The sequence below is a fragment of the Pangasianodon hypophthalmus genome, chromosome 26, assembly GCF_027358585.1.
Source record: "Pangasianodon hypophthalmus isolate fPanHyp1 chromosome 26, fPanHyp1.pri, whole genome shotgun sequence".
Classification (NCBI taxonomy): Eukaryota; Metazoa; Chordata; class Actinopteri; order Siluriformes; family Pangasiidae; genus Pangasianodon; species Pangasianodon hypophthalmus.
This window is the reverse complement of record NC_069735.1, coordinates 1,285,228-1,308,053: the sequence shown is the minus strand read 5'-3', so window position 1 is coordinate 1,308,053 and position 22,826 is coordinate 1,285,228. Positions and strand designations below refer to the sequence as shown.

At 40.0% G+C, this 22,826-nt stretch overlaps 2 protein-coding genes across 2 annotated transcripts in view; one reads left to right on the top strand and one right to left on the bottom strand.

Moving 5' to 3' along the window:
* The window catches only part of slc5a10 (solute carrier family 5 member 10), a 40,849-nt gene that overhangs the window by 7,802 nt on the left and 10,221 nt on the right, over window positions 1-22,826 (top strand). Inside the window, exons 8-9 of the mRNA XM_034300143.2 lie at window positions 5,650-5,855; window positions 9,094-9,229. Coding sequence (XP_034156034.1) covers window positions 5,650-5,855; window positions 9,094-9,229 — 342 coding nt within the window. The remainder of the gene's footprint in view (window positions 1-5,649; window positions 5,856-9,093; window positions 9,230-22,826) is intronic.
* On the bottom strand, window positions 6,796-22,035 carry LOC113535497 (protein FAM83G). Its single transcript, XM_026928810.3, has 5 exons — window positions 20,822-22,035; window positions 15,782-15,949; window positions 14,746-14,870; window positions 11,132-12,383; window positions 6,796-7,876 (listed from the first exon to the last, which is right to left on the bottom strand). Exons 1-5 carry the CDS (start codon window positions 21,275-21,277, stop codon window positions 7,481-7,483), a joined length of 2,397 nt encoding a protein of 798 aa, XP_026784611.2. The 5' UTR covers window positions 21,278-22,035; the 3' UTR covers window positions 6,796-7,480.

The following is a 22,826-nucleotide window of genomic DNA, read 5'->3' as shown; positions in this document are numbered from 1 at the left end:
ATCTTGCTAATTTTGTTCATTAATACCATTACTTGCAGTTTCACTAATGATAATTTATATTATATTATATTATATTAGGTATTATATTATTTATTGTTTGTATTATTGTATTTACATCACAGTTCTGGTGAATACTGGATTAGAATTTTCTATAACAGCAGCTCTGACAGTAGTTCAGACTGCAAAGTTTATTATATTTAGGGGTCCAAGCACCAAAGTCAAGTCAGTCCTACTGTGTTCTCTCGATGGTAATTTTAGGAATAGAAAGCAGTATGTAAATAAGGTTCATGAAATAAATCCATCTTCAAGGGTTCTGTTTTAACATTTTCTGTAAGGAGACATTTATTCATTTTAGATTTTAGGGAAGGAGTCTCCAGTTTCAGCACTTTGTAACAAGCAGTAAATCTTCCAGGACAGAAAAGTTTATGTTTTCCGGTTTCCTGGTAACATGATAAGGTTCAAGAGAGAGAAAAAACAAAGGCTGGTGACTTTTTATGGCTGCTGTAACATAAAATGATAACAGGAACTTGTTTCACGGACTGTCCATAACGCTGTTGTAACTATAAACAAATAAATGTATGATGTGTCATTCTTTAATTAAGAGGAATAAATCTGTTCCTGTGCTGCTATAGGAATATAATCAGCTTCGGGTTGGTAACAGTAACTCCTCTTTATCACACCACCTCGTCGTTGTTTACTTTACTGTTTTATTCCATCCTCGTCACACCTTCAGTCTCAAGGCTTAAAAAAGCAACAGAGAAGGAAAAACATCATGTGATGGTGTGATCACAAGGTTGTGTGTGCAGTACATCTGTCTGTGTGTGTGTCTGTGTGTGTGTGTGTGTGTGTGTGTGCTGTTTGCAAATTCATGTGGTGAAATCATCATATCTCAATATTAACTTCCCTTAAATAGACATCTTTAAATGTGAAACAGTCTTAAAAAAGAAGAAAAGTGTTCAGCTCTGAACTATTTCCGGCCTTATCGTTTCATAAACACTGGTTTAAGTAATGTTTTTCCACCGTCTTCTGATAAGTTCCTTGCAATTGGATCTATAAGCATCCACAGGAAATGTCCTTGAAAATAAAACGAAAAGAAATGAGAGGGAAAAAGCACTGCACAAGTAGCAAACTTTTTTTTTTTTTTTGGTGGTGGTGGTTTATCACTTCAATCATGTTATAAAATCAAGCAAATAAATGAGTTGTGTTTTAAAAAGAGATGAACACTTGTTTTGCGTTGTTCTTAACGCCACTCCCATGTCAGGAAAGCGCTTAACATAAGCTCTACTAAGCTTTCACTTGCACCATTAAGCAAAACTGTTATTCTCATTTGTCTTGATCAGTAACACGCTTCAGGAAACACGATGCTTTTCTCTCTTTTCTGCCAGACGAATTAAAGTGCAACGCAACACAGTACACTTCCGATTTTTGCCTCCTTTTTGATTTAAAAAAAAAAATGTATATAGATCAACGGAGGTAACAGGAAATCCTGACTCTGATCTTAGCAATTTGCAATCCCTCTGGGGTTTTGTGGCAGCACTTCCTTTTAACTCTTGTAAATTCCAAACATGTCTTTGCCCGTCAGTTATCTCTGCATTTTCAGAAAATCAAAACTACTTTTCTTCAGCGAGATGTTTGATAGTTTTGTTGTTCCAGATCTTCCATATAATGTACAAGACGTGTTGCCATCTTAGTGACTTTCTTGGTAGATTTGATGACTTTAGCAACATTACTTTAAAAAAAAATTATTCTAGCAACAAATCTAGCAACTATTTTTCCTGACGACCAATCACTGGTCACCATTATTCCCAATGACCAATCACTGATCACCACTGTTCTCGACGACCAATTACTGATCACCATTGTTCCCAATGACCAATTACTGATCACCACTGTTCTCAACGACCAATTACTGATCACCATTGTTCCCAATGACAAATCACAGATCATCCCTGTTCCCAATGACCAATCACTGAACACCATTGTTCCCAAGGACCAATCACTGATCACCATTGTTCCCAACCAATCACTGATCACCATTGTTCCCAAGGACAAATCACAGATCATCCCTGTTCCCAATGACCAATCACAGATCACCACTGTTCTCAAAGACCAATCACTGATCACCATTGTTCTCGACGACCAATCACTGATCACCATGTTCAGTAAGTAATACTCTTATTTTCTATTCTAATAAAACTCTATTCCATCTTCATGTAACATGTTTTGATATGCAAATGGAACGACATATACAATGAATATGCAAATTAGCTGACGTCATCCGGTGACTTATAGTGACTTTTTGAGCACGACTTAGCTACTTTCCCCTGAAAGAAATCCAATAAACCCTGAATAAGTCCAATAAACTGCTGAAACTCTGTAGGTTAATTTTTGCAATATCATGTTCTTTAACCTTTTATCTTAATTAAGAAGGTATTTTATTATTTATTTAGTTATTTATCCTCATATGCAAATTCTAAAACTCCGTACCTAGGCTTGTTCTTGCTGCATGTTGTGGTTTGTGTTTTTGTGATTAATATCTGGTGTTTTACACTCTGTTGGATGAATGTCAGCTTATGTTTTTACATAAATTGAATTCTTGTATGGGGCGAGTCGGTGCAGATGTTCAAAGGCTTCAACTTTCCTGCACCATCATGTCACCTTCGTCACCCTGCTGTCTTAGTCATGTTTTCCTAGTAGGCCTGTGGGTTCATAGGCTTCACCCTCTCGTTTAATTTGAATGTGGGATTGTCTGAAACCCTCCGCTCACCTGGTCACCTGTTTGGATTTTAATAATTTTAATATCTGGATTCGTTTCCCTTCTTGGATTTTAATTGTGGGTACAGTATTCATAAAAATATTGATATTGATATTGGAGTTTGGGACTGCGTAGAACAATCACACTGCCTCCGTCATCGAAAGTTAACTTAAAAAATACTCATTTGGGAGGTGCAAAAGTTTGTGAAGTGTTTTACTCCACTTATACCACAGCAACTTGACAATGCTTACAATTTGTATTTAATAAAAAATGACACGACATAATATTTATCTGTTTATTGTTACATTTTAATGTTGCGGAACGTCCATGAGATGAGAGAGTAGCAGCTATAAACAGTCGTTCTCTCATCAGCGTCTTTTTTCTCTCTCTTGAGAGAGATTGTGATATTAACAAGAAACCGCAAAGCGTAAACTCCTCTGTCTTGAAGATGTCGGAAAACTTACTTAACACTGGAGACTCCTTCCATAAATATTAAACATCTACTTACAGAAAAACCTCCCATATGTTTGTTAATACATTTTTCTTTGTTGTTTATTACTGTATGTGGATCGTTATAACAGGAACTTCTTTAATAAATAAAAAAATTGTTAGACGTTGGCAAATTACTGTGGTATAAAATAAATAAAATGCTTCAAGATGTGCTGTTACAGGAAAATAATCATATTTGGCAATCAAAGCACTTCATGTTTTTTTTTTTTTTTTTTTGCTATTTTGCTACGACCACATGCCCCATCATGTTTTATTCCTCACTTATTGTATTACTTCTTGATGAACACTGACAGTGTGTACGCAAACATATTCAGTGTTATACAATCAGCTGTTCAAACACTCATTAATCCCATCAACGCTTCTGATCTGATCCTACCAGCAACATAACAAAAGGAGGGATTGTTTCAGAAAAAAAATAATTATAGATCAGGAAAGATAGCATTGCCTTATCATGCCATACACCCCCTCGCACACTGTGCCAAGTAAACATCCATCAAATCCCATTCTTCATGCACAACAGCACACTCCCAGTGAACTTCTCACTTCTCAGACTGCATTATGTGAGGTACTTATACAGTCTGCCGTTTCTAAAAGCTTTTTTTTGGTTGCTGTTTGCAATATAAATTTGTGTCATAAATCCACTGATACTTCAGGACAATGACTTAGACACTTTTTTCTTGAAATGGTGCCCAACCCTGTCTGCTCCCAGAGATCTATTACACATCCAAAAAAACATGCCTAATACTAGCGATTAAGATATTTAGAAAGATTTGAGGAGTTGAGTCGGGTGTGACGGCTCCAAATTGGGACATTCTGTCTGCTTAAGAGCTTAGCCAAACATGTTACAGTACCTTGCAGAAATATTCCCACCCCCTTGAACTTTTATTTAATGCATGTTGTACAAGCTACAACCTGGAACTGAAATGGACTTTTTTTTAGTCTTCACCAATTCCCACCCACCAGTCAGATCTCCCCGGAGGAAGCATGTGTTTGCATCCATTTGGTAGCTTTCACTAACACGTGCTTCCTCTAAGACACGTGAAGCCAGTCAAACACATTTTTTTAAAAAACTGCGGATCATGCTGTGTCACAGGGCAGCGTAACACACTCAGAGGAAAAACGCTATCCGCCCTCTTCCGCATACATGAGCTGACAGACACCCATGAGATGCATTAAGCATTTGATTCACACATGTCTAACATTTGACAGTGAAATACATTGAACTAATAAAACAGAAAAGCAGACATTGGTTTGTTGCAAAAAGTATCATCCCCCTTCCCCCGGATGTATGTGTATGCTTGGTAGAACCATCTTTGGCTGTGATTACTGCTCTTCTGGGATATCTCTATCAGCCTTGTACATCTAGATCTTGATATTTTTGACCTTTGCTGAATTGCTCAAGCTCCAGTCCAAAGTCTCATGCAGACTGGAATATCTTTTTTCTTCTAGGCTTTCCCTGTATTTGGCTCAAACCTTGACCAGTTTTCAAGTCCCTGCTGATGAAAAGCATCCCCACAACACAATGCTACCACCACCATGCTTCACAGTGGAGACGATGTTTTGAGGGTGATTGTTGGATTTCCACCAAACATAGCACTTTGTGTCAAGGCCAAAAAAGTTCAGTTTTGGTCTCATCCAACAAGAGAACCATTGTCCACATGTTTGCTGAGTGTCCAATATGCTTTTTGGAAAACTCTAAACAGGATTTCACATGGCTTCTCTCCAGCTATTTCAGCATTACCCTTGGCCTCTTTGCTGCTTCTCTTTACCCGGTCACTGACTTTTGATGGACGGCCTCCTCACATTACAGTTGTGCTGTATTCTTTCCATTTCCTTTCTGTCTAAAGTTTGGGATTTATTTTTTTATAACCAAGCCATGATTGATACTTTTCCAGAACTTTGCCAAGGTTTGATAGCACCTTGGTCTTCATGATGCTGTTTGTATAGGAGTGTTCTCTAATAAACACTGGGCTCTTTATATTAAAATCAGGTGGCACTTTATTTGTACACGGGTTCACTAAGTTCAATTGTGTGACTTCTGATGGGAACTGGTTGCACCAGAACTGATTTAGGGGTTTCACAGCAACGGGAGTGAAAACTTGCGCAATCAGAACTTTTACTGTTTTTATTTGTAAATAGTTTTTTGTAGATTCATGACTTAATCTCAGTTAAGCCAATTTCAGTTCCAGGTTGCAACACTACAAAATAAGGAAAAGTTCAAGAGGGGGTGAATACTTATACACAGCACTGTATCCACTTTTTTATGTTTTTGTGGATGAAGTTGTAATCAGAATACCAGGATATCCCAAGAACCAAGATATCGGGGTGTAACTTTATATATTTTTGTACTGTTCTAACATGAGTCTATTTTTTGTTTGATTTAGCGTTCAACAAGATTGGTGGTTATGGCAATTTGGAGAGTGTGTACCTCCAGGCCGTGCCGTCGAAGATAATCCCGAACACGACATGCCACCTGCCGCGGCCCGACGCCATGCACCTCTTCCGAGATCCGGTGCATGGAGACCTGCCATGGCCGGGAATGACGCTCGGATTAACCATCCTTGCTACCTGGTACTGGTGTACTGATCAGGTAAATACGCACATACACACACCCACATAGACACAGATAATGATAATGGCTTGACCTTTTACAGTGGAACATGAACACCTACCTCTATGCGCAATTGCTCGCTAGTATCTCAGCTTACATAATAGCATCACCACTGAGTATGGTGTCTAGTTTACTAACTAATGCTAGCTAGCAACTCACACAGATAATGTTACAGAGAGCCATTAATAACATAATGTCACAAACAAAAATTAAAGCATATGTAGAGGTAGTTTCTCCTCAGCAATCAAAAAGCACACCAACACATCAGACACAAGTTCGCTATCATCTTGACTTGCATAACAGCACCACTTTTTAAATAGGATTAGCTGAGTTAGAGTGCTAGTTTGCTGAATAATGCTAGCAAGCAAGTTATACCATTTCACTTTCAAGCAACATTAGGCAGCTAAATTTAACCACAGAAAAGAAAACCTTCTAGCCCTTCTAGCCTTGAGGCAAGAACTGCTGTCAAAATAAAGGCAGTTGTCCTCTAAACACAGCAATAGCTAGCTTTCTGCTAAAAAAAAAAAAAAACAGGTAAAACTTTCCACCTCACTCCAAATCCAAGGCAAAACAAAGAAACAAACATGTCTGCCTCTGAAAAAACCTGCTTTAATCACTGTCAGCAATGGCAAGTAACATTTTTATGCTGTTTAAACAGTGTGTTTACTAGAGAGTATGAGGACGATCCCTATAACGCCATATCAGCAGATTCATTTTCAGTAACAAAGACCAGGAAATGAACATTTAAGAAAACTTTTTTTTTATTGTTTCACATCACTATTAAATACATGACCTCAGCTGGTAAAGCTGATCTCTTTGCATTGAGATGAACACGTACCTCTAATGAGTATCAACAATCAACAACACCTATTTAATAAAGTCTGATTCCCTCTGAAAGAGAAAATCTGGTCGAGTACAGTTACATGGAAACCGTATGTGCGGGATGACGGAATATTTCAACACTGTTTTTTTTTTTTGTTGTTTTCTTTGATTTTTGTGAGTAAGCAAAAAAACTGGTTTGTAACATATGCGTTATCTTGTTCACCCACCATGATCCCAAATCCATCACCATTTCAATTCAAAGCAACCCCCATAACATGGTGTGTGAGACACAAATTGTCCAGGACACACTACATGAGTCATTGTAAATGTGCCTCTGCTACGATTTTGGCTGTAAACCCACATTCACATTGAGCCCTCGCTCCCCTGAGCGTGTCTTTCCAAATGTCTTGTAGACAAACATTAGAGAACACGTTCCAAAAAAAAAATGGTACCAGCCAAATCCTTTGGGCTAGCACATGATAAGAAAGGCCACTATCAAGCATTCCTCCAGTTTCCTTTAATCTGCATCCACCATTTTGAAAGCAAGATCCAGAGATACCACGTGCGGGTAAGTCCTGAAAGTAGAATGGAGAAAAGATACTGGGGAAATCCACCAACCTGCACCACATGATTGTTCCAAAAGTACCTCAGGGCAGCAACAACTAAAATTTGCATTCAACTGAGAAAACAATTCAGAAATCAATTTGGTTTTGTTGTAGTCACATGCTCATGTAAATTACTATGTACATACATAGTTTCTGCTTAGTCCCAAGTATTTCCAGTTAACATTGCTTGTGCCCGTGTGTGACCTTTTTGTCACCCATAACTCCTGGTACCCTGCCCCTAAGGTTTCGGAGGCTGGAGAGTTTAGAAATATGAATTCCTAACGGCATCTGCGTCTCGTTCCTCCTTGGTGAAGGGGAGTGTGTGTGAGAGACACGTTGAGTTGACGATTGGCTGGTTTTGAGTCCTCCAGACGGGATCCTTCTGCAGGGGGAGCGGCTGGTACGATCAGCATCAGGCTGCGTTGTGCCCAGTTTGCCTTGCCAGTATCGGTGCCCTCCGATTACACGGGCGCTACTTTTCGGAGGGCGATGGAACACTCCTGGTTTGGCGATCACTACTTTGGCTCTGTTGTAGGTTTCTCGTATGGATGAGATTTCAATTGGCTGATAAACCTGTGAGGGAAGAGGGAAGGTGGTGTAAATTATTACAGTTTTGCTCAGAGATGCGAAAAATTTGCTTAAATGTTAAAATGGCAACACTGCTAACAAGAAAATCCTAGCAGGTGGAAAGAAGAAACAGAATTATACCACAAAAACCCTAGTGCATGTTGGTGGATGCACATCAAGTTAAAAAAAAAAGTGAGGCAAAAGTCCTGCCCACTTGCTTTCTATTGGTTCATAATGCCAAGAAAAATAACCACTACCAAAAGCAAATCATTCACATTCCATGCCCTTTCCCCTTCAGTGAATTGACCTTTTTTCCAGGTGAATTTTACTTGCATTTGGTCTGAAATGTAGTTTCAGGTGTCTTCTGTACCGTCAAAATCGTAAAAAACTAATCCATAGTTAATGCTATGGTTAATTCATAGATATTAGCGCCTCTTCACCTATCAATGCAGTCATAACTTAAATCGTAAACCTACATATTAGTATGTTTAACATAACATTCAAATTGAATAAATAATGTTAAATTTTATGATTATTCCTTTTCAAATGCAGATTAAGTTCTACTGAGGATATTACTAATATTTGCTGCTAGATTTTGTTAAACTCTTGTTTATTTTTTAATTGAAATGATTAATTTGTCTACTGTTGAATTTTGATACACATCTTTTTTTACTTTGTAGCTAATTATCTTTGTTAGCTAGCAGAGAATACTGTTATTGAAAGTTTCAGTGTCAGCTAGCTAAAGTACCTAACTAGCAACAGAGTTGTTTTCTAAGATCTACTGTTAATTTCTCACAAGATACATATAGCCAACAAACAATATCGAGTTATTTTGCTCAAATTTTTCATGTAACAAATATCGTTTCATATCATTCAGCTAGTATTAGCCAACTAGCCAAGTTAGCTTACTCTTTGCTAAAAGAGCTAAGCCTATTAATTGTATTTTTTTTTAGCATTTTAGCAAGCGATTGAAGCTTAACAAATACCATAACACGCCACTATTTTACAGAAAACTGTACAGACATATGTTCATTTCAACTTCACTACAACAAAATTCCCAGTTAACAAGAGTTCCATTTGTTTACATATGATTTTTTTGGTAAAGGTTGCTATTTGTTTTGATAAATCAGTGCAAATTCTCAAACATTATGTGCACCATGCATGATGAACGCTAATAAAATTGTGCAGTAGGAATAATTCTGATGAATATCGTGACTCTTTAGGTGATCGTGCAGAGATCTCTTTCGGCAAAAAATCTGAGCCATGCTAAAGGGGCATCGATCTTCGCCAGCTACCTGAAAATACTGCCGATGATCTTCATCATCCTTCCTGGCATGATCAGCAGGGCGCTCTACCCAGGTATTACACGTTACATATTATATACAGCACCAGAAAGGGTACAGAATAGCGAAATTTAACTTAGAACTCAATAGCTAATTATTACATTAAGATAATTACTTATATACTTAGGAAAATATACAGTAATAATGACCTACATGCCATATTTCCACAAACAGAAAGCTATCGACTTTCTAATAATGAACTGTTAGAGTTATACAACTACTTCGCACATAAAATGCATATTTACAGTGTTTAAGGAAATATAATGGGGGCTTTTTTTCATTTTCTCCTTCTTTTAGGTAGGAATGTAAAGTAACAAAAAAAATACCATTATCTTTAGTATTCTTGTCTCCAAATCCTAAGTAATTGGTACGAAAAAACACAACAAAAAACTCTGCACTTAGATTACTTAGCATCATGAATCATGTCGTATTGAAAGCAATTATTCTGACCTGACATGCACAGACGAGTCCTTTGGAAAGCCGTTATGGAAAGTGTCCAACAAAAATTTAGCGTCATTTTCACATAAATTAGGTGTTACTGTTAGATGACACGAAAACAGGCCAACCCTTTTTGTACATATTTGATTTAATAGTTCATAGCTCGGTTAGCTTGTGTAACACGCGTGCTAATATTTCACTAGCTCACTAGTAGTACCACAGTTCTCCTTCACTGGCTTCCTGGACCTGCCTGCTTCAGATTTAAAAACCTTGATGCTTCTCCTCAAAGCCCAAACTGGATCATTCCCGTCTACTTGGAGACATTTATCAAACCCCACTCTTGCCCGGCGTTCACTTAAAGACACAAGCATGGCTCTGGCTCGGCAATGAGCCGTCACATCTCTGGCACCAAGGTGGAGGAAGCTCAATCTAATTAAATAACAAATTAAAATTAAAATGCCACCTCAAACACTGACTCTTAATGGTTTTCTTAAAGTGCCCATGAAGTGGTACTAGAGTCGTGATTTGATTCCATATTTCCTTTTGAATCAGGAAGTCAGGGAGGGCTGATTTTTTTTTTTAATGATTTCTGCAAGAAGGTTAAATACTGCCTCACTGACAGTTGGCTCACTGCAAATCAAAGTCCTGTTTGTTCACAGGAGTGGGATAAATGTGTTCTACAGAGCATTTGATTGGACACAAATTGGACAAGTGACATTCTGACATGCTTTTCTGCTCACCACGGTTGTAAAGAGTGGTTATTTGAGTAACTGTAGCCTTACTGTCAGCTCAAACCAATCTGGCCGTTCTCCTTTGACCTCTCTCAAAATGCCATTTCTGCAGAAAATATATATTCATATTGTTTTTTTTTTTTAATGATTACAAACTGAGAAGCAGCTCAGTTGATGTACAGATTCTGACACAAAAATGAACCTTTACAGTGCTCATTTATTTTTGTAGATACTGGACACTTTGCTGGACATTTCTTAGCAAACCTACATCATGATGCACGTCATTTGTCGTAAAAATATGTGATATAATAGTTTTGTTGTACTGCCCATCCCTAACTTAGACACATTCCCCACTGAAAGGCACATAAGACACTTCATGAAAGCAATTAAGCACTTTTTCCAGGTAATCAAGATTATACTATAATCTCCAGTGTAGTGTCAGCTTTACAGTAGATTTACTTTTCTACTTAGTTATTCTATTCACTAATTCAGAGCAGATGTTTGCAATGTGTCCGTTTTGAACTGATTAAAGTTCTCACAGCGAGTTTGGGCCTGCTGAAACGCACTCTGACACACCCTGGTACATTTCCTAGCATACAGGCACACATGGCCTGTAAACACAACTCTATTACCCGCATGTACTTGGGACACACCCAGGTTTATAGAGGCTGGCTAAAAAGATAACATACCTCATGTGATAAAAATCACTTTTCACTTTTACACAAACACACACACACACTTTCCCCTACCTTTCCTCTGTATCTGCTCTGTATGTTCAGCAAGTTCCTGTCTGTGGGATCCAGATCGGTGCTTTTATCTGGCCTCAGGTCCAGCATGGATTGTGAGAATCGTGCCATTATATTCACATGCTCTCCAAGCCGTCCCGAGCCAACTGGTCCACCATTAGCGAGCCTGCTGTGGTCTGGGTCGGTACACTCGTAGTACTCATCTGATGCCGTCGAGCAGTCGTCTTGTGCTAAATGGGCCAATTCAGGACTCTTGTTACTGTCCATGTCATTGTCTTTAGTTTTGCTATCTGAATCCTGATTGGCGGACGCCGAATTAGACACCTCAGGTTCTTCTCTGTACTCCTCCGAGCTGGAATTCTCATGAGGTTTCACTTCACTTTTCCTGACCACACTGACTTGCATGTTATCGGGCCCATCGCCTGCGGACATCACTAGCTGTAGGGTGCGTGGCTTTGGCACAGGAGGCGCCGGAGGATTTTCCTGTGTCTGGGGTTTGTCCTGAAGAGGCTGTGTTGGTTTAGGAGGCGAAACAGAGTTGCCAGGGTTCACAGTGTCTGGGGAGTCAGTTGGCAACTTGGTCTCCTTTGGAACCTTTCCATCAGGTTTATCCACTGGTTCCACACGGGTGTCTGGTGGGTTTGTTTTGGTGGTGTGAGTAGCTCTAACACGTGGACTCGCCTTTTCAGGCAGTGGCTCTTCTGGTGGAGCGGTAAATGGGTCCTTGAAACGAATGGCCTGCGATGTTTCAAACAGCTGCGAGCGCATCAAGTGCGGCTGCAGTGGCTTGCTTGTGTCCCGAATGTTGATAAAGCCAATGACATCACTAGGTGGGTCCGGTTCTGGCCATGTGGGCAGGTATTGAATGAGCTCTGCCTTTGGTAACCCTATGAGCCCCGGGTGTTTGGGCAGGTCCTCAGTTAACTCACGTTGGCGTTTAACCGGCTGAGGCAAGGGATTCTGCGAGCTATCCTTGGGACTTGGGGCTTTGTCTGAGGAGGTTCGACTTGCCGTCTCCACCAAGGCGTATTTGGGGTTGATGAGTTTCCTGGCAACAGCCGCTGATGGAACAGAGGCGGGTGCAGGGACAGGGACTGGTTCGGGCTCAGGGAGGTCAGCCAGACGGATTTTGGAGAGGTTGACGCCACGGGAAGTCAAGTAGAGCTCACGGAACTGCTTGTCGAAGGTCTCCACTGCCTGTCCGGTGAGGACCGTGATAAGGTTGCGGTCCAAGCGGGAAGCCATCCATGTAAAACTGAAACACACACACTTCTTAAGTCAAGGTGATGCATACAGCAGAGGCTAGACACGTTACAAAAGAAAGCAGGACGTTTGATTAAGTCCTGCTTGCTAGCTGAGAAATAGTACTGGGCACTTTGGCCAAAAATGTAAATCACATTATATTATATAGTGAAGTTTCTTCAATTTCACAATGGCCATATTTATTGCCTGATATTTGTTATTCTTTGTTTTCCTGTTGAACAAATAACAAAACCAAGCTGAACGTCAGATTCATATCGTCCTTTAATTCCAATACATGCCAATTCGATATTTTTTTGTACGTTTGCTGTTTAGTCTTCTAAAATGGGTTTACTTTTATAAATAAGCACAAATCTAACTTTTTGCATTGTTCGTCTTCGGCGTTAACCTATTCTCCAAACACGCTGCAAGCAAAATCAGATTTTTTTTTTTTTTATCATTAAAAAAGTCAACAAGCCACAGCGCACGGATCCCATGCTGCAGGTTTTCTTATTTCTGAACAAACACAAGCACTAACTTGTGCCTGTTTGGACCACATGTGCTGTTATTTTCCACGATCACCATATTTTGAAGTGTTTTTTTCCTTGTATGCGACTGAATTTTGCCAACGATTACAATGTTATGAATTAACGAACGACACATTATACTTTTTTTTTCGATTGTAGTTAAATTGAATGTTACGGAACGTCCATTTACATTACAGCAGATAAAAACAGCCGTTCCTTCACCAGCCTCTCTTTTTTTCTCGCTCATGAAGTTAATAACACAAAAAAAAGCAGCTTGTCATGTTACTGAAAAACTATTATCCTCATAATAACAAGCGAAAAAACATGAATAGCCAAAAACATAATACCACTTTCTACGTCTGGATTTTTTAAAATTTAATGCTACATGTATTAGTCATACTGTAAACCAGTGTAAGCAGGGCTTGTGCAATGCAAACAGAATTTTTTGGCAATTATTATAAACGCTAATAGCAGGGATTTTGTCCACACAAGTAAAGCCCTAAGTGTATTAATTTATGAAAAACCACAAAACGACTTAAGATTTGACATATCTCAATTCACGGAGCATTGCCTTGGGTCAATTAACTGCTCATTTTACGGTAGATAAAAGACACCGTAATCTTTGCAGGCGTGGGATTGCACAGTCCATAAACTTCACTGACAAGACAGATTCGAGCGGCACTTGATACTCTGGTAATAATTACTCTGCCCAACCTCATCTGAACCATGTCATAAGTTCTAACTAATCCTATCTGCATAGTTCAAATAGAAGGACTTTCACTCTGGGGCTTTTGAGGGGAAAGAAAATGTGACATGCTTATCGAGTTTTATAAGGAAATATGATAATATTCTTTATACCACAGCGATTCTGATTGGTCAGAAGCTGTTGATTCATTTCCTATAACAGCAGCTCTGACAGTAGTTCCAGCTACAATTTAAGATTTAAGGAAGAAATCTGCAGTGTCAGAGCTTTGTACCTGACTTCAGGACAGTTTGTTTGCTCTTTGTGGTTTCTCAGTAACATGACAAGCTGTCTTTTTTTTTTATTAACTTCAAGAGAGAGAGAGAGAGAAAAGTGAGGCTAGGGAAGGAACAGGCCATTCGTTTCAAGAAGAACCACTGCCTGAAAAGGCGAGTCGACATGTTAGCGCTATACACACCTCCGAAACAAACCCACAAGACTGGAAGGAAGGAGGAACTCTTTATACCTGCTATAACCTGAGTGAAAACCTGAGTGAAAACCCGATTCTCGGACATTCCACGACATTAAACGTAACTATAAATGGATAAAAAAATAGAATGGGTCTTTCTTTAATAAATAAAAAAGTTATGATTGGCACGTTAGTCTGGTGTAAGAGGAATAAAACAATTTGAGACGTAATAGTAAGCACCGAATCGCTGATGTTGAATTTTCCTATAACAGCACACCCCCAAGTGTGTTACTCCTTACTTCTATGGAATATCACGCTTTCCCCAATTTACCCCAGACAACTGACAAAAAAAAGGCAATTTGCTCCAAAATGGTTACATCTCAGACTTCAGAACTAAACTGGATTAAATTTGATCCCTTATTTACAGTATGTGTATGAAATGCAAGTATAATGCATGCAGTAAATATGCACCTGTAGGATATTTAATGCAAAGCAGCCACAGGCACTTGCTCAAACAAAGAAAAGTGGGCGTGGCTTGATGATTGCTCACAGGCTTCTTCCTATAGATATCTACCCACATACCTGAGGCCTATAGCTAGGTTTTACGACATGAAAACATAAAATTATGCTCTGAGCCACAAATCTACTGAATTTGTACACACACACACACACACACACACATATATACACATTAACACACCTGTATGATCCCGACACGGCGCGATCTCCGTCCACAAACATGAACTTCTGACTCAGTAAGCCTTGCACTTTTTTAGCTGAGCGCGTGTGAAACTCGGAGCCTCCGCTGCAGCGGACCCGGAGATACTGCACGCAACAGGAGACAAAACAAAACCACACTTACTGAATTTGCATCTTACGCTGACAACTTTAGTGCTAGTGTGAAGCACAGTGGTGGTAGCATCATGTTGTGGGGCTGCTTTTCAGCAACTGGTCAGGATCGAGGGCAAGATGGATGGAGACATATACAATCCAAAGGTTTTTTTAATATAAAAAATATAGCAAACTTTGACCAACTTTTCTGTATTTGTTTGTAAGGCTGAGAACACCATTGCTGCATGAAGCAAGGTGGTGGTAGCATCATGTGGTGTGGAAGCTTTTCATCAGCAGAGGAAAGTGGGTAACTGGTCTTAGTTAAGGCAAGATGGAAATATAGGGCAATCGAAATTGCCCTGCGAAAATCCGTTATTAAAAAAGTGCGACTCTGTGTAGATTCAGTTGCAGGGTAAAGAGGGAGAGTCAGAGAAGCAACCGAGAGGCCAATACTTAAGTATACGCATTCACTTACTTACGTAAATACTTATGCAGCCATTTTTATTTTAGGTCCCACGGAAATTATGCATTAAGCTACACCGACAAATGATATTTTTAAGCTTCCGCGTGTGAAAAACTTGCCAATTCATCACGACTTGATTGAAGGAAGTTAAAAACATAATTGATATAAATGACATTTAAGCTCTCGCTCTTGTAAATATTTCAGAGGCCTTTGTTTTACTGTCGTTACTCTCACGGTACAAGAATGACTGGCATGTTAAGAATGTTCGAGCACACACCTAAGAATACAAGACACACACACACACACACACACACACACGCAGCACCAATTACACAGTGCCAGTGGATTTCATGTGATCCAAGGAACCAGTGTGTGGCTGTGAGGGTGTGCACGTGAAAGTGTGTGTGTGCGTGTGTGTGTGTGTGTGTGTGTGTGAGCTCACCTTTAGGTGTCCGCCGTGCATGCCCGCTCTATCACACATGTGCAGAAAGTCCTGAACAGACTTTTGCTCGATGATGATGTACACCGCCACTTTTCTCCTAAAGCCGGCATCCAGGAGGTCCTTGAAAATGTCCACGTCAGTGAAAACGTCCATTACGATGCCGATGAGCTGGAAAACATAAACATGAACATAATATAATCAGCCTAAAACAGGGATCTTCAAAGTGTCCCCTGCAAAGTGCTTTCATTCCAGTAAATAAGGAGCCATGCCTGAATCCACTTATTTGATTAGTTCATTTTAGTCTCATATCAACTAGCAAGTTTGGCTGGAATGAAAGCTTGCAGTCACACCAGCCCTTTACAGATAAGATTGAAGACCTCTGGCGTAGAAAAAGACAGGAAAAAGGAGCATGTCCACCATTTCATGTTTAAGAGTAGAGGAGGCCATAATGATATTACAAGCTGGGGAGTCTGGAACTGCTTGGTGGCAGCGGCAATCATAACAACACCAGCTGGACGGTGGATTTTTAGGTGATTTCACTGTAATGTGCGGTAAATATAAAAAAGCATAAGAGTACATTTTCAATATAGTCCACAGTGTTGATGTGTCCATGGCGACAGCGTGGCAGAAAACTGCAGTTTTGGATTATTTTTGGCCTGAATATCTCAGTGGTATCACTAATAAATACTGTATAATTAACAGATGTTAACTAAATGTTAGCTAAGTCGAATATGCGTTGATTTTATATTAATGAGCTCAAAGACATTTTCCATTTGACAGATAGTGACAGATAGTGTGACAGCCTCTGCAGCTGAAATCATATGAGATAGGGGATAGGGGAAGGGGAGGGGCTTCCAGGTGGCGTTGTTTATCAGAGAGTTAAAACACATGTCGACTGGCTCATCTCCTGTTTCTGCTCTTTAGCGTATTTTTGAGTCTAGTGTCTAGTGTTTGGTCTGAAAAGTTTTGTGCACAGTGCAATGTGGTGCAATAGTAGCTACTAGAATAATATCTCACTGTTGTATTACATTCCAAGAAATAGAAGCCTGTGCGATCTTACGTTAGAACACGTTTCCATTGTTGGTTAAGTAAACGGCACGTCGAATAAAAAAAAAATATCCGCATATTGTTACATGTAACAATAACAAACTCTCACAATGCTAAACTCTTAAACAAATTGCAAAACCCGTTTTGTAGTAAAAGTAGAATAACTAACAATATAAGCAACGGTTACTTATTAACTTATTAAAAGAGATAATAACAGCAATCTTTTCATCTATTTCAGAAATATTTATGGTTCACTACATGTACAAGAACATACAGAAAACCATGAATGAGGATTAATTGTTTTTAATTGGTCTTAGAGTTGGACATGGTATTGAAACGTTTCCAAACCTGCAACGTGGAAAAAAAAAACCGGATTGATTCTGTAACGTTCGTTACTTTTGATGCTACGTCTAAACAGACCAACACTAGGCATTTTGCCTGGAGGCGTGGGCGAGACGGCCGCGGTGGCTCCAGTGCCAGGGAGTGGGACCTCGCTGTAGCCTGGAGTTTGGGGCGGGGTTACAGCTGGTGGGTGGAGCAAGACGTGTATGACTGGTCGAAGCACTTGGGACCTTTTGATGTGCAATAATGAGCGATGTATCTGATTACAGATGTGATGAGTAAGAACTCGTATTAATAAATCACATACAGTACATAGCTAGGTAGAGAAAACTACTTTTCTGCTCTTTATTTGAGAAATAATTGTTAGCATTGGCAGAATTGCAGAAGTAAGTAATAAGGTGGTAATGTGGTTGATTGTTTTCCTAGAACAGAATGTCCCTATGTGTTTTATTGCTTATATGGTGTTGCTTTGTTGACTTGAAACTTTTGTTCAGTGGAACAATGCAATGAAAAAAAAAGGTTTTATCTTGAATTCGGAGTCATGTAGCTGTCTAAAAAGGTTTTTGCAAATGAGTACCATCACATTTATCATCGCATTTCAGGAGACATTTTCAGTGTTTATTCACAAATAACACAGAATCCTAAAATGACCTCTTTGAACTTATTACTCTATATATATCGCTTGCAAGACTACTTTACACGACACGTTTTTACGCTAAAATTATTTCTTAAAGCAGCACAGGTGCTAAATTAAATCCCATCCCTTATTTATATATAATCATGAATAACAATAATAATCTAACATCATTATTAATGCAAATATCTGTTCTTTTCTTGTTGTTATCCTTATCAGGACCTAGCATTGACATAATTATAATAAGGCAGCTAATTAATGCTATGCTACATATAAACCTAATGCTAACTTTAACCTCAGTAAACAAACTTTTTGGCTCTTTTAGGTTTTTTTTTCTTAAAGAATTGTTTGTAAAAACTTATGAGGACTCCAGAAGGTCAGGACTGTGAGATATTCCTAGCTTTGTGGGGACCAAGATGTAAAAACAGGCCCACACACACACACACACACACACACACACACACTTCTTTTAATCAAAGAGCTCTCTGTGCATGAACAGCACACTGACAATGAGGGTCCGAATGCTTTTATGAGGGAGTAAAAAGGCGCTGTGTGTGTGCTGAGACCTCGTGTTTGCACGCGTTAATACAGAAGCATTGACAGCATGTTTTAACACGCCGTCTCGTACCGAGACAGAACGTTTGCAGATGTGTCAGTGATGACGGGTCAAGGCAGCTGAATAGAAAGCAGGATCCAAAAAATGTTCTGATTCATTCTGACTAAGTCTTTTTTTTCGGGTTTTATCTCGCATTCCGTCCAATCAGCACTTCCGCAGAAACACAAGGGAGGGGTTTCGTCTGCGTTACAAATCCGACATTCTCACGCATACTGAGCTGTTCCCGAGAGGGTCTTCAAACAGCCGAGCTTCCTCTAAACATTCACTCTGACGTCTCGTTCAATAGCACGGCCGGATTCGAACCTGTTTATTATCCTTCGGTGCCTTTGGGAGTCGAAATATTCAAAGGGAAATCCCAGACCGACCACACCAGCGTCTCAGGGCTGGGTCGCAAACCACATAACTACCATATTAAATAGCATAGCAAAGCAGTCTGCCACCAGCACATGCCCCAAAGTGCACTCTGAACACTATCCTGTAGCTACAGAATGGAGCACAATGGTATGCCATTTTGGACGGAGCCCAAATTCTTTACTTGGGAGAACTGCGCTAAACCCCTCCAGACATGCTCCAGTGTATGAACGCTACCACATCACTGCTCAACAACTCTGATTAGTCAGAAGGTGTTATTTAATTATCCACAACAAATCCATAAATCACACATTTATATTAATGTACTCGTTCTAATACGTCATTGGTTTTTATGGTAACGATAAAGGGTGGGTGATATTACAAAAAATATCATATCACAACGGCATTTCTACGATACGAAGCATATATCGCACGTAAAAGATATTAATCGAGTCTAGCTAGCGTCTTTATTTTCTCTTGATGTGTTTAACTGCGAAGTGACTGCGTGTTGTGATTGTGGTGAAATTTTTGATGAATTTCTTATGTTATTATGTTGAGAGAAGTGCAATTTTGTTCAAATTAGAAAACATGGTGTTTACATGATAGCAGAGGTGTAGCCAAGAAGGGGATGGATTTCAGGTTTTAAAACCCCCACACACACACCTCCGAAAGGATTTTATGACACATTATGACCATGGTATTTGAATCATTTTCACTGGAACTGTCATAAAGCTATTTTCCACCAATTAAACTCACATGATGAGACTGTTTGACGGTAAAATCACGCATTTGTTGCTGTTTGGCAACAAAACACATTAATATGTCATACTTATAAATTTACAGCCCACACCATGAATTTATTTAGAGCCCTGAAATTAATTCCTGGCAACACCAGAGCTTTGTGGATTTGTGTTGGTGGAACGTTCTGGAATAAAAGGCTCTAATGGCTCCAATAAATCAATATAACAATGCACTTTAGCTTAATGGGATTAGTATTTGAATAGTTGCACTATAGTCATAAAATAATCAGTGTTTTGTTTACGTCTTGTGGGGATGTACGTACAGTATAACTGATTAACGATGTTCCTAAATTGGGTCCCTGAAGTGTTTTTAAGACACTTTGATTGGTGGAAGTCACGATCAAGTATCTAAGGTTGTTATAGCCAAAAGCAATTGTAGTAAAACTCGGAAACGTGGTTTTAATGTGATATGAAACTATACAATGTGGATTTGTTTGTTTGTGTAGGTGGAATGTTCTGGAATTGAAGGCTCTGAAGGCTCCGAGAAACACACTATGCTTCCACATAAACAAAATGGCTGCCGCACATATCCTGTGGTGTTTGGAGCGCAGCTTATTTACGTCCTCAGAGATTAAAGCTACATGTCGCTACATGGGTGCAATACCGGGGTGAACAGTGGGGGCAGTATAGCACCATGTGACATTGCGTTCGCAACTGACTAAACAAACTCGCGATTTGTTGCAAATCTCACGCTTCTGTACGATTCTAGACGTTCTCAGCGCGCTGCTTTACCTCACACTTTCATCTTATTAGGACAACGTGATAAATACTGACAGCGTAAGAGGTTTGACAGAAATGCCGTTCTCAAGATTTAGCCTGAAAAGACACTCCACCAAACACTCGCACTTTTCTATCATCTCTCGCCGAAACTAAAAGTTTTTACAGCCTACATACATGTTACAGTCATGTGACCTATTAATGATCAACCTGCGTGGCCACGCCCCCTACAATAAGGTCAAAATAATAGTTTCGTATTAGTTATTTAGCGTGAGTGCAAAGATTTATAAATCTTTTGAGAATCGATCAGAAATACTAATCCCTCAGAGAGACTGGTACACAGAGTGGTGGGTGATTAATACCGTGATACCGTGATCTTTTTAGACTTGGGTTATCATACCGTGAACATCGTAAACACATCCAGAACAGTCTTTGTATCTGTGTTTAAGAGGAAGTGTTGGTTTATACTGTAGAATAAAAAGGTTTGACATTATGTATAGTAAGTATTTTTTGCGTCATGATGCATGAGGTACCTTCTGCGCCTGCGCGATGGTCTTCCTCACCACCTCCTTGATGTGCGTCTGGCCGTCCACGGGTGGCTGCGTGTACACGTTGACCCGCGTGACTCCGCGGTACGAGTTACAGTCCGGCCAGCCCAGGTCTAAATCCGGTATGGAAATGTCGGAGCGGTCGGGCCAGTACTGCAGCGACAGCGCGCGCTCTTCTCTGTCCGCCGTGTCCGGTTTGGGATGCTCGGTCCCGGGCCGGTAGTCCTCCACGGAGCGGCAGAGGCGCTCGAGCTCGGGCTCGGACAGGAAGGGCCGCAGCTCGCGCTCTTTCACGTACGCGTCGAAGGCCTCGCGGCCGCCGGTGATCAGCTCCTCGATCGCGAGCCGCTGGTCCTCGCTGTAGAAGAACTCCGGTTTGGACTCGCTCACGCGCCAGTTCACGTGGTTGTCGTCGAGGCATTGAATTTGGGACAGAGCCATTTCTGATATACAAATAAATAGTAACAATAACAATAATAAATAGATGGATTAACCGAAAACGTGTAAAAGTTACTCAGATGCTCGCGCTTCCAGGCGTAAACGTGTTCCTAGTCTGTAAAGAGAACTTCGTCATTATTATTATGATTATTATGATTATTATTATGATTATTATTATTGTTTCAGACACAGAAGGGTCGGGTGCGCGTGCCGGTTGCAGGATGATCCCGCCGCTGGTGCATGGTGTCTCGTGCGCGTTACAGGGAGAGAACTCGAGTCGGTAGATCAGCTTTCAGTCACCCGACAGGTAAAAGAGGACAAAAGCGCCTCGAGCGTCCTCAGAGACCGAACCTCCCACCGGTCCACAGCACACACACCTCACACACCTCACACACTCACGTGACCGGCTCCGCGAGCCAACTCCAGCTCCAGCTCCGGTACACCGCCTCTGCGCGAGCGCAGACAAAAACTCCTCCAAGTGTTTCGAAAAGAAAAAAAAAAAAACTTTCACAGCAACTGAGTGGAACAAAAAGTTTTCCGCTCCACGTTTCTCCTCCACATGTTCACTCTGGAAGAGGAAGAGGAGAGGCCGCGTCCCAGACGCCTTCCTACCGGACACTGAGCGCAGTCTGCCAGGGCGGAGGAGTCATTCATACACTCCCTCCGCCTCCCTCACACACACACACTGTCTCACACACACACACACTCATACACACACACCGGGTTCTGTCCGGAGCTGTTCCCGAGCACGATGACGCGGCGCTGAATGTTGGCACGCGCGGGCGCACGCGGGGCGGAGCAGCGTCCTTATTGGTCAGAAAAAGGGAAACCGGGACAACTTTCACTTCCTCCTCACACACACACACACACACACACACACACCCTGTTCACACGCTACTGCAGATATCTAAAGAGTTACAGACTGTGAGGCCAAAAAAATGTCAAATAATAATAATAATAATAATAATAATAAATAAACTTTCATAAATTAAGGCGGAATTACACACTTCATAAAAGTATATATAAATAATTAAAAAAAAAACATGAAACTAGAGGAACAGTAAACTTGCTGACAAGTTTTTGCCCCAATTTCTTTCTTCCTTTCTTTCTTTCTTAGAGATAGAGACAGTGCTAAGACTGTCTATCTTTTTTGTTTTTTTGTCCCTCATTCATTCATTCAGTCAGTCAGTCAATCATTTAGTCATTGTCATTTATTCTTTCTTTCTTTCTTTCTTAGAGATAGAGACAGTGCTAAGACTAAAGACGTAAGACTAAAAGTCTATCTTTTTTGTTTTTTTTGTCCCTCATTCATTCATTCATTCATTCTTTCATTCATTTATTCACTCTTTCTTTCTTTCTTTCTTTCTTTCTTTTATTCAATAATTAAAAACTAGAGATACTGTTCTACGTGAGCTTCAGTTTGTCAGAGTGACATATTTTATTTAAACAAAAAAGAGAGAGGGAAAAAAAACCCTGTTGTCTCCAAACTCATCACTAAATAAAGTCATCCTGTGTGTTCAGTAATAAGAGTTTATTAATAAGAGTTTAGTAA